Source organism: Scardinius erythrophthalmus, assembly GCF_964197995.2.
Source record: "Scardinius erythrophthalmus genome assembly, chromosome: 1".
Lineage (NCBI taxonomy): Eukaryota > Metazoa > Chordata > Actinopteri > Cypriniformes > Leuciscidae > Scardinius > Scardinius erythrophthalmus.
In genome coordinates this window covers 41,276,148-41,290,691 of record NC_138221.1, presented here as the reverse complement: position 1 = coordinate 41,290,691, position 14,544 = coordinate 41,276,148, and the positions used below count along the sequence as shown (strand labels likewise).

At 38.0% G+C, this 14,544-nt stretch overlaps 1 protein-coding gene across 1 annotated transcript; it reads left to right on the top strand.

Moving 5' to 3' along the window:
* The first annotated feature begins 3,802 nt into the window (after positions 1-3,802).
* Positions 3,803-13,819, top strand: slc16a6b (solute carrier family 16 member 6b). The gene is made up of 6 exons (XM_081378172.1): positions 3,803-4,157; positions 5,915-6,169; positions 7,275-7,418; positions 9,130-9,258; positions 9,712-10,569; positions 11,745-13,819. Exons 2-6 carry the CDS (start codon positions 5,932-5,934, stop codon positions 11,999-12,001), a joined length of 1,626 nt encoding a protein of 541 aa, XP_081234298.1. The 5' UTR covers positions 3,803-4,157; positions 5,915-5,931; the 3' UTR covers positions 12,002-13,819.
* The last annotated feature ends 725 nt before the right edge of the window (positions 13,820-14,544 follow it).

The following is a 14,544-nucleotide window of genomic DNA, read 5'->3' as shown; positions in this document are numbered from 1 at the left end:
TAGAAACTGGAGCGTTTCGGTTCGGTAGTGTGAGAAATCAGCTGTACTTCACTGATCAATATTTGTTTTGAAAGGCAAAAGAACATGTTCAGCTTTGGGCACAATCCCGTCAAAATAACTCTGTTGTCCCACAGTGCTGTGTTCAACTTCTGAGGTCATGTTATGTTGCCTATTATTCTCTGCACTTGCTTGCAAAAGGATATTAATGAGATACTAATAATAGTTTATAGGTTAGGTTATGCAATTCTATGTGTCCTGAAAGTTAGGCCCAGCATAATTGATGTACAGAGCTCAAATGCAGGGCATGGCATTGAGACAGGACTGGTGTTGTGACAACAGAGACTCCATGCAGCAGATGAGGTTAAAGGTCAGAGTGAACAACTGATCTGATTAGTGTAATAAAGAAAGTGCTTTCCCGACCTGCTCATGCCAGAGAAGGACAAACAGATGGAAAAGAACTGTTTCAACGTGACATTTATGTAAATGTACTTTGTACGCAGTCTGAAATGATATGATCTACACATGCGCAGCTGAGCAGGGTAACACTTGACAATAAGGTCCCATAGTTAACATAGGTTAATGCATTAGCATTAACTAACTGAGCTGTTCAGATTGTATTACGTACATGTATTAATGTTAGTTTTAGCATTTTTAATTCATGTTAGATCAGGGGCCTTACATAATATTCATAGATACAACTTTTGATTTTAATAAATGTTGAAATTAACATTAACTAAGATTAATAAATTCTATAGAAGTATTGTTCATTGTTAGCTCATGTTAACTAATGTTAACAAATGGAATTTGTTAATACTTCTTGTAAAGTGATACTGAGCAGTGTTCTGACTGTTATAACTTAAAAGGTCCTCTTATAATATCTTACAGTGTAAAACAAAGAATATGCCATCAAACAGAAATGAATTGTGCTGTTAGAACATTTCTGCCTCAATTAAGTTAAAACAGATTCTAAAAATGGCTCATTTAGAATAAATCCATAAATTACACTTTGTACATACACCTAAAGCACTACAATGAACATGCTTTAGTGACATTGTTTTTGCTTCTTTTTAACTTTCCCAGCTGTGAATATGTGCATATGAAGAGTTCAGATGCAAAAGCCTCTAAGTGCCACCTGAAATTTTCTTCTAGAATGATCATTTTAATCAAGCTTGTATATTTAAGTTCAGTAAATTCACTTAAATGGCAATGCAAATTACCAATTAATTGTCATTTAAGTGAAATTACTGAACTTAAATATACAAGCTTGATAAAAATTATCATTCTAGAAGAAAATTTCAGATGGCACTTAGAGGCTTTTGCATCTGAACTCGTCATATATTACATCGTTGGGCTATAGAGTCAAATAAAGCCTACAGTCAGTAATCAAATATATTAACAAATGCAAATTTGATTAAAAATGATTGAAGCAACGCACATCTGGAAGGGGGAAAGGACAGCAACAAACATAAATTCACCAATATGACAAGTGCTTTGACTATCTGGAACCTTTTGATGCCTCCGAGAAGATAAAAATGCAGATTCTCAGAATGGTATTGATGATAAACTCTTAAAGTATTTACCTAAAAGCCCTGAAATGAACACATTCCCGAGTTTTTGAGCATTCCAAACAACAATTATTTGCATAGAAGATTTGAATTTAAAAAAATGGGCCTGAAGTGTGTGATAAATGAGCTGTCCAGGGTACTGAACATTATTTCGTCTTCTGCTTCGATGCAGGGTTTGGCATAGACACACACATACCGGATATTAAGTTACCGAAATTATAATTATAACACATAAACAGCAACTTTTATTTTTTTTCACAAGGACACTTTAAGTAAATATCGTTACTCATTAACGACGAATATTTAGATGCAACTCAGTGCTTCTTTCACCCTTACATTGTATTAAAGCTAAAATGATGGTCAGCTATTCATTGTGAGGACAGAGTGTTGTCCTGTAATCTTGTTTGTTAAAGTCTGACGTACAGTGTATAATTTAACTAGACATTGTAAGTCAGCATTTAATGATCATATGAACTCTTGTTATGGTTAAATCTACTGTGTAACAACATCTTATGATGTTAATTATTACTAAGGCTTCTGTGAAAAACAATCTAAAAAACATTAATAAAATAATAAAGAAATACAAACAAAATAACAGTAAATTAGAAAAACACGATTTGGAGTTATCCAAAAGTGATGGATTCCTATATTCCTCACCATATCAGCTGCAGCAGTTAAAAAAACTGATACACATGCCTCTGTTTTGTGTGTTGAACACAACACAAGCTTTCAACACCTAATTACTAAAGGGAATGACGCAAGTCATTCTTAGGTAACAAAGTCAGTTGGTTACTTATCTCTCAATGACAGGCCTCTGTAAGGCCGCCTGGAAAGATAAATGCATAAATGCCTAGAGAAATTATTTAGATTTAGATTTAGTTTAACTTTTTAGAAATTTTATTGAAAATAAGATAGAAATGTCAGGATTTAAAAAAATAAAAAATATTTCAGATTATGCACTAGGTCTAGTCAAATATGCCAATTTTGCCTCAACATACATGTGAGATTTGTCAGATGTTCCTTATATTGAAGCTCAAGATGCTTTTTGGGTGATCTCAAATCATGCTGGAGACCTCATGATCGTCAGGTTTTAGACAAATTTGTTGAGTTGAAGCAAAAAAGGGGACATAAAAAGATTTTTATTTTATTATCATCTTTTTACTTTTTAATAACTGTTGTGCTTATAAAATCAAAAATATGTATATAAAATTGGTGGTCTCAGACGTTTGTACCCCACTAGGCCTATAGAATATTTTATGTAGCCTATTATTAAGCCAGCATCCATGAACCCATCATCTCACAAACTACGTACTTTATTAAAGCAATCCTAAAAGAAGTTATCAGTATATCGCAACAGCAAAGCCGGTTTTAAATGTGACGACGGCTTTGTGTTATAGTTGTGTATTCATGTTTATTCATGCGTATTCATCATAGACTGTAAAAAATCCATGCATTCATCAAGGGTTGCATTATTACCGCTACAAGTTTCCTAGATGCACGTCACCCGGGTGTCTGTGAAAAGAAGGAGGATGTGCATGTGAAAAAAAAAAAAAAAAAAAAAAAAAAAAAAAAGAGGATGTGCATGTGACGTCACAGCCGGCAATGTAAAAAATAACCAAAATGTCGGAGTTTTAAGGGATCTCCTTGAAAGGTGTTTAACAAATATTGAAATTTCCGTCCGTATTTACATGGTGCCATTAAAACGCACGCTGATAATGCAATCTTTAATGACTGAGTAAGCTCATGCTGGACACAGAAGAACTGGAACAAACCTGTTTTACCCGGCCGGCTCCTATCATGCTTTCACGTGCACGCGAATTGCCTCCCCTCAGCTCTCACCGGCATGCGCATGCTCGTGCATTTAGACAAACTGTCTCTGATTTAGATCACTACGGTCACGCTCAGTCCTGTTATGATCCTCAAATTCCTCACACAGTCTTGATTATTCAAAATGCTGTTCATAAGATGATTTATATTATTAACTAAAACTCATTTTGAAATACTTGTATTTCCATCTAACTTTCATTTTACAGAAGGCTAGTGATGTTGCGGTAAAATAACAAATGATTTAATTCAGTGCTGTGATATATCGACTCCTCAGACATATGAGCTCCAGGTCTTGTAAGGATTTGTTTCTCTATTTAAACAGATAGCAGAGATAATTTGCCTATGATAATTTGAGCCCATCCAGTCAGTTCACCAAGTCCAATGCGCGTTCACGATCCAGTAGTGCAGTCGCAGTAGCCGTCGTGCACGAGCTCGAATACCGGCTTCAGCCGGTATAAAATCTGCCAAGCTTCAGTGAGAGGAAACAGAGACAGAGAGCTGGCAGATAACACTTGATCTAGTATAATAGCAGTATTTATAAGTTGTTAATGTAGTCGAACATAAACTAGGAAACGATATAGTTACATATATGTCACTCGGTTGTGACTTACTAACGACTCGCGCTCTCCACATGAGTGACTGCGGATGCTCAGGGCAGAAACGATGATCTCTGGTTAACACTTTTACAAAGAAGCCAGCTAGAGCTGTTGGTTTTTTTGTTTTCTTTCAACATCCCGAGTTTTCCGCAGTTTCTTCAACGTCTCGGTAAGTTAAAACGATTTATACCCAAAGTGACAGTTAGCATTTGAATGCCATTTTTTTTCTAGCGCGTCTAAGGACAGATGCCTTTATTGCATGATAAAGTTACTTATTGCGTCACATGATGTACTATTTTACGTTAGTAAGCTAGGTCATTTATTGACTTAATTAAATGAAAAATGCCTATGTCAGAGATATATATATATATCAAATGTAAATGTATGTCCCTGTTACACTTAATTTTCCTGGTTAAATAAACTTTACATAAAAAAGAGAGACTAAATACAATTCTGTTTTGTATTTTACACTAACTATGTAATGTTCTATTTATTAAAACCATTTTAAAAAGTAAAAATGTCACCAAATTAATGTTATTATGCATTTTTGCATTTATTCCAAAATAATCACTAAAGCCAGTAACAATTTTATACAATATAACGTTATATTATTTGTGAACTGAAGTTAAGCTTTTTTTTTTTTAATAGTCAGCTTATTTTTAGCAGTCATCAAGCTTGTTCACAAGGTCACAGACACGAAGATGTACCTTTCATTTCCCCAAACTGATTGCTCAAAAAAAAAAAAAAAAAAAAAAAAAAAAAAAACACATTCATCATGGTTTCAAGTTTGATTTTGATATAAAGCAGTGATATATAAGTATATATATATATATATATATAAATAAGATATATAACTGAGTAAGTTGCTTACTTTTTCATTAGCCTTCCCATTAACGCCATCGATAGGCTTATTCGACTTCATGGAGAGGCTACACACTGCAGAGCCATGGGTGAAGCATGAAGTCCAGATCCCCCTGGATGTAATTTGGGCATAATGGATGGAGCTAGAAGTTCCAACCACACCCTAACCATACCCATAACTCTATCCATACCCATAACTCTATCCATACCCATAACTCTATCGCTCCACTAGTTTGAAGTCCAGAGAGGTGGAGCTGTATGTCATTTGGCTCTGCAGTGAGCACCACTTGACTTCATGCAGCGCTGCGCAGACCGATCGGCAGCTGTCTTGAAGCAGTGCATGCCGGTTAGAAATTTTGTCTGACTGGATACAGCGCCGACGCCACGTCACTGTGACGTATGGCATCAAAGTACCGCGCGAGAGATTCGAGAGCAGACGGTTGACTCAGCCAGCGCAGCTTCTCAAAAATTGGCCGGATTCACCCTAACCGATCATATCCAATAATAGCGCATTGGAGTTATAGCGCTATTATATATATATATAAAATCAAATAGACTTCATCATATATATATATATATATACACATACATACATACATACAGTAGTCAACACTTGAAGTGGATCAAAAAAGTTCATCAAAGTTGTCCTAAGGCAAGAACGGGGATTTGTTCAAAACTTTGATGAAAGGTTTTGATCCACTTCAAATGTTGACTACTGTATATATATATATGTATATATTATATATTATATATTGTATATACAAACTTTTGTTAGATGCGATTATTCGCAATATAGCCTAAAAATATTTATGAAAGTGTAAGTGTTGCTTGACTCTGGCACTCCCTTTTTCCTATAATATCCCAACAGTGGTTACATAACAAGGATTTTATGCATATGGATTTATAGCACCTTGAAAGATAAAATAATCCAGCTGACAAGGCAGATTAAAGACAAGCTTGCAAACAAAGCCCGCTGTTAAGTTGACATGGGGACACCATCAGAGCCGGTGTGGAAATACATCCTATCTAAAACTCTCTGTACTGTCACTCTGCTTACATTTATAGAAACGTCAGTGTCCATCATGACAGGATTGATGTCAGCCCTGAAGGGCTGCACAAGTCCTAATGTGTACACTGAGGTGCCAGATGGAGGCTGGGGCTGGATGGTGGCTGTGACCTTCTTCTTCGTGGAGGTTTTCACTTACGGCATCATCAAGATTTTTGGGATTTTCCTCCAGGACCTCATGAGAGACTTTAATGAAACCAACAGCAGAGTGTCTTGGGTCGTCTCCATCTGTGTCTTTGTCATGGCCTTCACAGGTAATTCAGTCAAGACATTTAAAGATACAGTACGATAGCGCTGGTTGTACCTCACAGTGTTTGTTTTCACAATACAAATGGTGTTTGCACAAATGGTAGGCTAAGCTTTACAAGTGAAAAATACCTTAATCTATGATAATACAAGAAGATTGTTTTCTGGTGAACACTTCTGAGACATCAGTAGAAGCCATTGTGTACTATTTTTTAGTTTCACATTGTTTGTTTCATCATCAATGCAGGTTTTATTCTACAGCGACCACACAACTCAGTTTTAGTTTAGGGAAGTTGAAGGGGAAATAGGTCATTATAAAAATACCAGGCATATCTCAAAAGAGGTGGGTACAAACTGAAATTAAGAAACAAGCTGTGTCATCAGATCTGCCATTCCCTTGTATTTCTCCCATGCCTTAAAGGGATAGTTCACTCAAAAATGAAAATTCTGTAATAATTTACTCACCCTTTCATTCTAAAAGAAGATATTTTGAGAAATGTCTCAATGTTTTTTTTTGTCCCACCATGGATGTCAGTGGACTCCAAAACTGTTTGGTTACCAACATTCTTCAAAATATCTTCTTTTATATTCCAAAGAATTAATAAAGTCAAACAGGTTTAAAGCGACATATTGGTGAGTAAATGATGACACTTTTAATTAGGTGAACTGTTCCTTTAAAACATATCAGATATTGTGGTCTTTCAGTGTGAACCTGTCAAACAGATCCTGACTTCCAAGCAAATCTTTTCATCTTGGCATTTGTGCCGAGAGCGAGCTGAACTGTGCTGTGAAAGAAATGCCGACTGTTGTGATGGCTGACTAGAGATTCACTCACTTTGCCCAGTGACAAAGCAGCGCCACCATTTCATGACTCAGTGGACAGATTCACATTTTTTCCTGCTGAAAGGGCTTCAAAAGATCATTCTTGTTCAAACAGAAGCAGTCTGAGAGTGAACCAAAGCAAAGCCTGCGGCTGCTAGTGTTACTGTCTTATGCCCTTGCTGTAAAAATGACACCACCATAAATGGGTAATTTAAGGAAGTGCATCGATCCACTGTGTTGTTTCTCAAAGTTTCTCACACATGTTTGTAATTGGCACCATCTTTCCCACAGCTCCTCTTTCCACAGTGATGAGCAACCGCTTTGGCTATCGGCCTGTCGTCATGCTCGGTGGGTTCCTGATTAGCCTGGGCACAATTACAACGGCCTTCACCAAAACCATAACTGAGATGTACATCACCATGGGAGTCGTTGCAGGTAAATTCACATGCTGTGTGAGTTTATATGTGCGATACATATTTTGGGACCCTAATTGTTCCATAACAAAATATGTAAAGTAAATGAAGATGAATTTATTCAGTATTTTAAGAAATTTTGCATTGCGTTATTTTATTGCCAATGCGGTGTGAATTGTTTTTTTCCTCAGGGTGGCGTGGCATGACATTGTGAAAACTGATTGTGTTTTAATTTCTTATTTTAAAGAAGAGACATATTTTCCATACATTGCATTTGTAATTCAATTGTTTCGTTCGTTTTGTTTGAAGAGTAATGGCTGCTGAAAATTCAGCTTTGCCATCACAGGAATGAATTAAATTAGCAAACATATTTAAATAGAAAACAGTTATTGTAAGGTGTGATAATATTTTACAATATTATTGTTTTTACTGTATTTTTTTATCAAATAAATGCAGTCTTGGGGAGAATAAGAGCCTTCTTTCAAAAACATTAATACATCTTACCAACCCCAAACATTTGAACAGTATTTTCTGTAATATCAATAAAAAAATATAAATAAATTTGATTACTATATTTCCCTAGGAAACATGATGTTCTTTTTTTCAAAGACACAGATATGGAATTCAAGCAGTGCTGTCTGGTATATGACTTGTTATCCCTGACACCTTTACTAACACACACCCTTATATAACATGATGAATTTATTTAGCGTTTTTTGGGTGGAGTGTTTTCATGCGTTGACATTCATGCGGTAACACACACAAATCGACGTTAATGAGATTCAAGCACATTGTCCCAAAGTGAAATTGTCTTGTTTCAAATTTCCTTCTTTAAAGAAAGCTGTAGAAAGCAGTAATTTGTTTAAATATCTCACAATGCACATTTTAAACACCCCAATATAACACTGCATTTTATTAACTGGTTTTACTGAAAGAAACTTGCATTGATATATCTTAAATTATGTCAGTGCCATTGTTTTGTCTCAAGATCACCAATGTTTTTTTCCCAAGGCATGTTTACTTAAATGTCCTAACTGAACTGAGGTCTAATCCTGGCTTAATGTAAGCCATGTCTGTGAAACCAGGCCACGATGTTTGAATATTTCATTTTTACTAAATAACATATTCACACTCTAGCCAATCAGTCCACATGTCCCTCTTTCATTTATTGTTCCAAAGGGCTGATGTTTTCTATAAACAAATTTTGACAATTATGACCACATAATCCTTTTGGGTTGCACTTTAGTTTAGGGTTCAGTTCTCACTTTTAACTAGGATGTTGGCTGTTTATTAGTACAGAACATATTAATGCCTTATTCTGCATGACCATATTCTACATCCCTTAATCTTACCTGATACCTAAAGTTAACAACTACCTTACTAACTATTAATAAGCAGTAATTATGAGTTTATTGTGGCAAAAGTCATAGTTAATAGTGAGATTTAGACCCTAAACTAAAGTGTGACCTCCTTTTATTTTTCCAGATTTTTCTAAAGATGCACTGCTAGCTTTCCCCCAAATTCAAAACACTCCCTCCCCGCCACTATTAGTTGATCCTAACCTTGCCGATCTTCTCCTTGTCTCTTTTTTTGTCTCTTTTAAATACAGTTTTCTTTCAGCCCTTTGTCAAGTTTGTCCCACGGAAGAGAGCGGCCTGGTTCTTTGCGCACCTGAGCCCCATGTGTTGAAGAGACCAGTGGCTGTCATCTCCCTCTTTGCATTTTATTTACAGGCCTGGGCTACTGCCTTACCTTCCTGCCTACAGTCACCATCCTGTCGCAGTACTTCAGCAAGCGCCGCTCCCTCGTCACATCCATAGCCTCCACTGGAGAATGCTTCTCCCTGCTAGCCCTCGCTCCAGGTATGATCGACGGGGTTGTGCAACAGATTCGTCTGGGTAGTTCACACACAATAGAAATTGTGTTATTTTCTCACCCTCATGTTTTTCATATGAATGACTTTCTTCTGCAGAACACAAAAAGAAGATATTTTGAAAAAAATTTCAGCTGTTGGGTATTGGAATACTGGACAAAATATCTTCTATGTTCCACAGAAGAAAGAAAGTCATACAGGGGTGACGTGAGGCTGAGTAAATAATGACAGAATATGAATATTTAGGCACAGGCAACTTTTACAAGCACTTGCAAACTTCTTTTATATGTTACAGATTAGCCAAGCATGTACATAACATGATAAAAGCCTATTTGGGAGTCAAATACATTTGAATAGTCGTAAAAGAGATTATTTTTCACAAAAAGCCCAATGTTTTTTAGACCTGCTGAAAAACGTGTCTTTATTTGAATTCATGCTGCAGCTCTGAATGCGCTGAAGGAGCAGATCGGCTGGCGTTACTGCTTGATCATGATTGGGGTTATGCAGGCCTCAATCATTGTCTGTGGGGCTCTGCTGAAGCCAATAGTCATTAAACCCAAACCTGCCACACCAGAGGGTTCCACATCCCCCCTTAAAGAACCTGAATCCAAATATGACCTGGAGAACGAATTCACACACACCTCTATTGGCTCTGTGGACTCAGGGGTCCAGTCCGTCACCTCCTCTCAGATCAACCTGTCTGGCCTGGAATCTACAGAGCGGGACTCTGCAGAGAAAGAAGAACTTAGGAAAAAAGAGGAAGGAGAAGACGTTGAAGACGAGCCACCAGTGCTAACTGAGACCTCAAGGGTCTCCAGGCCCAAGCTGTTGGACTTCTCCGTGCTCAGGGACGCCAGCTTCAACTGCTACGCACTGTTTGGCCTGTTCGCCACGCTGGGCTTCTTCGCTCCGCAGCTCTACATCATTGAGCTGAGCGTGAGCCGAGGCGTGCCGCGTGACAGCGCCACCTACATGCTCTCGGCAATGGCCGTGGCTGAGATTCTAGGTCGTCTGTCCATGGGTTGGGTCCTTAATCGCAGGCCCGTTCGCAAGATCTACATTCTGCTGTTTTGCACAGTGCTGCTGTGTCCGGTGCTGGTCATCTTCACCTTTGTCACTGAGTTCTGGGGGCTCATGTCCTGCTCCTGTTTCTATGGCTTCCTGCTGGGCACCGTGGCCTCCAGCCACATCCCCATGCTGGCTGAAGATGACGTGATTGGCATTCAGAGGATGTCATCGGCTGTTGGCGTCTATGTCTGCATCCAGAGCTTTGCAGGACTGGCCGGTCCACCTCTAGGAGGTAAAAACAGCTTCTGTCAACTAGCAAACAAAACAGGAAAACAGGGGTTTTATAAAATACATGGTGGGCCATTTATATGGATACACCGTAATAACATGGGAATGGTTGGTGATATTAAAGTCCTGTTTGTGGCACATTAGTATATGTGAGGGGGCAAACTCCTCAAGATGGGTGGTGACCATGGTGGCCATTTAGAAGTTGGCCATCTTGGATACAACTTTTGTTTTTTCAATAGGAAGAGGGCCATGTGACACATCAAACTTATTGGTAATGTCACAAGAAAAACAATGGTGTGCTTGGTTTCAACGTAACTTTATTCGTTCATGAGTTATTTACAAGTTTCTGACCACTTATAAAATGTGTTCAATGTGCTGCCCATTGTGTTGGATTGTCAATGCAACCCTGTTCTTCCACTCTTCACACACTGAATGGCCCCCAAGGTCTCCCGATCTGACCCCCTTAGACTTTTATCTTTTGGGTCATCTGAAGGCAATTGTCTATGGTGTGAAGATACGAGATGTGCAGCACCTGAAACTACGGATACTGGATGCCTCTGCTGGCATTTCTCCTGCGGTGTTGCTATCAGTGTGTGAAGAGTGGGAGAACAGGGTTGCATTGACAATCCAACACAATGGGCAGCACATTGAACACATTTTATAAGTGGTCAGAAACTTGTAAATAACTCATGAACGAATAAAGTTACGTTGAAACTAAGCACACCATTGTTTTTCTTGTGACATTACCAATAAGTTTGATGTGTCACATGGCCCTCTTCCTATTGAAAAAACAAAAGTTGTATCCAAGATGGCCGACTTCTAAATGGCCACCATGGTCACCACCCATCTTGAGGAGTTTGCCCCCTCACATATACTAATGTGCCACAAACAGGACTTTAATATCACCAACCATTCCCATGTTATTACGGTGTATCCATATAAATGGCCCACCCTGTAGATGAAAATATGATGGGACCCTTTACTAAAATATAAAAGCAGCTAGATATTTGTACATGCATGGAAAATAAAGGGGTATCCAAATTATTGTTGATTAAATTGTTTACTCAATTAAAATTTGAGATGGTCATTGTACTAATGTAAAAGGATTAACACTACACCAGTCTTTTTTGTTTACAAAGTTACTCTATTAAACTATTTATGTTAATCTTGGTGTTTCAGGTTTTCTGGTAGACACGACGGACAATTACGGATCAGCCTTTTACTCCTGCGCGGCTGGAATGGGAGTAGGGGCTCTGTTTCTTGGACTGGTCCGTCCAGCCAAATCCGGATTCTGCCTTGGGAGGAGGAGAAATGACCAGCAAACACCAGACAGAGACTCTACCTCACAGGGAAGTGATGACGGCACTGCTGACTTTGTAGAAATGGACATGGATACAGACAACAGTCCTGCGAAGGGCAGACCTTGGCCAGTATGAATACTGCCTCACCTCAAGAGTAAACATGCTCCTAATCCTCCACTTGAATGTCGTCCCAAAGGTTGCAATACACAAAACCCCTGTTCCAACAGGGTAAAACAGTCACAAATCAAATGTTTAATCACTCTTTCATTGCACCTCTGCTGAACACCCAATCATAACCCCTGAAACAAGTTTACATTTTATGCGTTACTCGTTATTATTTATTGAAACAGGGAACAAGACTCCTTTCCGTTCATTCTGTGGTAGTACGCATACTACAGTCTCCACACACTTTTAGACAGGGTAAGAATTAAACCTATAAAGCGTTCAGTTCTGTAACTGTCATTTACCAAAGTCTGCTAAGTGCGAAGCTGACTATTTATTTCATAATTATATTGACCAAAAATCATCACAACGCTCAGTTCTCAGCTTTAACATCTAAAAAATGAAACCTCAGGCTGTTTTGCTGCTCACAGTGGGGCCATGATGCGTATTTATATTGCATTAGGTTGAATAAACCTCATTCACAGTTAAAGGTGAGAGAGGTACGAAGCTGTCTAGTGTTTCAGGGTGCTTGGGTCTCTTGTTTAATGCAGCTTTGATGATTTGCACCACTTATTCCCAGACATTCACTATAAAAGATGATGCAGATTGTGATGTAACCTTCCCTCAAGAGTAACTCATCATCAGTCAGAACACGTTGAATGAGGGATCAATTATGCTGACAAATGTCAAAGGCCTCTGAATTCCTGCTCAGAGATGCTGTCTACTTAGAAACACATTCAAGAGTTTCTTATAAGTTATGGTGAAAGAATGTCATGTTACCGCTGTAATTTGTAGTCTGTGCCTTGTCCAAGAATTCTGCGACTTGAAACGGGAAACTAAAGGGGCCGTTCACATGGAACTTGTTCTTGCGTTTAAAAGCATGAGATTCGGTGTCTCTCGAGATGCGTTTTTAAAAAGTTAATTTAGAACTTGACATGAGACGCTGAAAACGCCACATGAGGCGGTGCAGCAGTCTAGTTATAGTCATCATGAAATTATTTTTAATGGAATATTGCAGTATTATAATTATGATAATCTTTGATCAAATCATCTCTTCTCTGATGGCATGGCACGAGGGCGGGACAACCTGTCACTCACATGACATCACAACGATCCAATAAATTCCTGATGGACAAAATTAAGTCCCGCCCTACATTTTTTCTTGTTCAGGAAGCCGTTTCACTCGAATATACACATCACAATATTGAAGAAAACACTATCACAACTTCTGTGTCTTGTCGACTTTAAAAGCAGCATAGTGGAACGCAAAACAAAAAACAAGATGTGGCACGGAAGAATGAAAAAGAACAGTCTCGAGACGCGTAAACGGATGAAATTAATGCGGCTCAGAGACATCCGTAAGGAGAATCGCAGTGGAGTGTGTTCTGTGAGAACTGGCCCCAAACACATAAAACACTCGATGAGTATCTTGACTCAAGAAATGGAGTCAATTTAAATGCAAAAAGAAATACATATACTCTAGCTAGCATATCGAGTGTCGGTAAATTCCATTAAATGCACTTAATGACTTGAACTCTTATGTACCTCTTATGTTCTGAACTCTTTTGTACCTCTTATGTTCTGTAAACTTAATTTGTCACACATGTATTTAAAGACTGTTTATTTGGGTTTTGTACTTTTAATGAGAAGGCACATGTTGTGTGACTTTTTTCTTTGATTTGTTCAGATCTTTTTTTAATGTAATGCAGACTTCTGCCTGTGAGATGCTGCACTTCTGAATATTGCAATGACAATTTGTTTAATGTATAATAAACATTGATTTTTATAATCAAGATTTTCCTTTCCATACTTTTCCAGACTCAAATTTACAAACCTTTCTGTAGATTTTTCAGACCATTTTTAACAAATTGTTTATACAGCATTATTTTGGGTATAGTCACCTGTAAATATTCTTATTTTCAGTTTTTTTTTTCATTGGTTTTCTCAAAGTGATGTATTCGTATACAAACGTCCAAGTAAAGACTGATTTAGATGATATTTTGCTGCTTTATCGGTTGCTTGAAATTTCTTAATTATATATTTTAGAAAACTTTATAGTGGCAATAGTCTGGAAACGGAAACACAAATATTTTTCCATACTTATCCAGACCTGGAAATGACTCTGGATGGAACCCTGTATAATGGAGTCCCGCTCAGTCACTTTTGTTTGATTGCCACTACACCGGTTTAACCTTATTGGGAAACACCACATAAGCACAGCGGCCTTGAAGCAGTCACATGACACTGGACAAAGAGCTGAGTCATCTTGCTCCGCTGCAGCAGAAGATAAGCACAGCACATGCAGAGACAGTATATAAACGAGCACATGTACTCTGTGGAGGAGTGCAGTGAGGTGGCAACAGCAGTGCCTGCAGTATGTGTGTGGAAACAGTCCCAAGCTAAAAGAGATTCATAGTTTAAAGCTAGGTCAAACTATTGTTTTGATGTAGTAGCTACACTGCTGGCTATCTACTTGAATATTTGTCTAAACAAAAGCGAAATATAAGGCACAGACA

Bases quoted from the DNA above. Each gene is read 5' to 3' on its own strand.
- slc16a6b (XM_081378172.1), top strand. From the start codon at position 5,932: ATGACAGGATTGATGTCAGCCCTGAAGGGCTGCACAAGTCCTAATGTG. The intron at 7,419-9,129 runs GTAAATTCACAT...TTTTATTTACAG, and splicing joins CACCATGGGAGTCGTTGCAG to GCCTGGGCTACTGCCTTACC. The intron at 10,570-11,744 runs GTAAAAACAGCT...TTGGTGTTTCAG, and splicing joins GGCCGGTCCACCTCTAGGAG to GTTTTCTGGTAGACACGACG.